General features: G+C 18.3%; 1 protein-coding gene across 1 annotated transcript, besides 7 other annotated features; it reads right to left on the reverse strand.

Moving 5' to 3' along the window:
- Window position 1: 1 nt before the first annotated feature.
- EDI_141690 (uncharacterized protein) lies at window positions 2–394 on the reverse strand (the record flags this gene model as incomplete). The annotated part of the gene is made up of 2 exons (XM_001738952.1): window positions 2–52; window positions 173–394. The coding sequence occupies 2 exons, from the start codon at window positions 392–394 to the stop codon at window positions 2–4; spliced, it is 273 nt and encodes a 90-aa protein (XP_001739004.1).
- Window positions 181–240: a sequence feature (AT_rich).
- Window positions 395–424: 30 nt separating the features above from the next.
- Window positions 425–486: a sequence feature (AT_rich).
- Window positions 487–677: 191 nt separating this feature from the next.
- Window positions 678–1,025: a repeat region.
- A 145-nt stretch (window positions 1,026–1,170) lies between these two features.
- Window positions 1,171–1,203: a sequence feature (AT_rich).
- Window positions 1,204–1,545: 342 nt separating this feature from the next.
- Window positions 1,546–1,599: a sequence feature (AT_rich).
- A 190-nt stretch (window positions 1,600–1,789) lies between these two features.
- Window positions 1,790–1,843: a sequence feature (AT_rich).
- A 35-nt stretch (window positions 1,844–1,878) lies between these two features.
- Window positions 1,879–1,972: a microsatellite.
- Window positions 1,973–2,175: the final 203 nt, after the last annotated feature.

A 2,175-nucleotide genomic window follows, 5' to 3' on the forward strand; every position in this document is an offset into this window, starting at 1 on the left:
CTTATTGTGTGGTATGTAACTGTGTCAATGACTCTAATATTAAACTATATCTCTGAGTGATTTACTTCTATTGGTATGTACTTACAGATGTATTTCTATCATATTGTGTATATTCTATATTTTTACATACATTTCATTCTTCTTTCTCTTTTAAATATGTTGAATAATTTACTAAATACCATATTATTTTTTTAAATATTTTTCCATCATTAAATATTTTATCATATTTATTATAAATATGAAATGTTTCAATATTAGCAAATAATTTTCTTGAATGTTCATTTAAAGGAATTGGATTAAAATGAAATCGTTCCATATTTCCTTGAAATCTTTTAATTCCTATTTCTAAATTAATAAAATCTTTAATATCATTAAAATACTTGGAAGTAATCATTATTTCATTATATCCTATTCTCATTCCTTCATTTAATTTAAACTTAAAATATTTTTAAGATTATCTTTTGATTTTATTTTTCATATTTTATTCGAAGGATTTATGTCAGAAACACCACACACTATCATTAAAATGAAATCAAAATTTAATTCATCATTCATCTAATACAAATGATATATTTAGTAATATATTCAACATTCAATATTATAATGATTTGTGTTGGTTATTATTTAATAAGAAATGATATGATTGAATATTGAAGAATGTTATTTGATTCAAATAGTTATTGTTTATTATGATGAAATATTATTTATTAATGATAGTTTAAAGTTGAATATGAGATATTATTAATAATTAAATTGATTCCACTGATGATTGTTGATATTAATAAAGATGAAACACAATTATAATGATATTGATGTATTCTTCTTATAATTACAATGTAAACAATAACCAATTCCAATAATCATTAATTTTAAATTAAAATACAAATAACAAATTAAATAAAACATTTCAATTGAAAATAATTGAAAATACTTTAGTTCATTAGAAATAAAGAATAGTGAATAAATTAATTTATTTAATTGTGAACATGATAAAATACAAATTATTAATTAAATCATATTTGATTAAATTTCATTCTTTCTTATTATTTGATAAAATAATACAGGAACCAAAATAAGCGAAGAAATTATGTATCTAAATAAAATGATCAAATGAAGATGGTGTAATATATTTTTTGCATAATGGAATATTCTGTTTTCTATTATTTTCTCTTAAAATTATAAAAATATAAAATAAAATAAAAAGTAGGTAAAATACAAATTCTATATCAATCAGTTGACATTTTGTAACTTCTTGTTGTTTTGAGTATGTTGTATCTTCACATGTTGAGTATATTCATTCATAATTCTGTTCTTTTTATATTATTCTTTATTTCATTTCATTTACCTTCAATTCTATTTTATTGTGAAAATATCATTATGAAATGTAATAAAGAAGAACATTATGTTAATTCAAATTTATAATGTTAGTTATGAATAACAATGATTATATAAATATGAATATCAATCGTATTGTTATTAATGTGTAACTATGTTAAATTTCATTTATCACATTGATGAGATGTCATAATGATATGTTAACAAATGTTATTATTTATTTATTTAAATGATATATTTATTGATATGAAAATTAAATTATATCATAGATGATTATCAATGATGAATGATGATAATATACAATGTAAATTATTTATATTATCATATCAAACAAGAGTTAAATGATGAAATAAATAAAAAGATAATAAATAACAAATATCAATGAAATGATGATATGATAATAACAAATTGAATAATTTAAACATCAACACAATAATACAGAATGAAGAATGACTATTTAATATGTATTATAAATTAAACATTTATAATTAATAATAATGAATTTAATGTTCATCTTCAACTTTCATTCATGATAATAACTCATTAATTTTATCATTAATCATTATATTTATTTTCTTATTATTTTCTTTATTCTTTCTTTTATCATTTTCTTTTTATATTTATTTTATTTCAATTTCATCAACAGATATATTCATTTAATACAGAAATCGAAGTAGAAATATATAACTAATAATTTACAAATATCTTCTTCTCATATTTAATCACAAATATTTTCATCTAATAATATTTTCTACTATTTTTTACCTTTTAAACATTTAACAAGAAGTATTTTGCAACATGATAATTCATTTCAATGATCTATCAAACATAAACACCAAG

The sequence above is a fragment of the Entamoeba dispar genome, genomic scaffold (genome assembly GCF_000209125.1).
Source record: "Entamoeba dispar SAW760 scf_1105229461789 genomic scaffold, whole genome shotgun sequence".
NCBI classification, from domain to species: Eukaryota; Evosea; order Mastigamoebida; family Endamoebidae; genus Entamoeba; species Entamoeba dispar.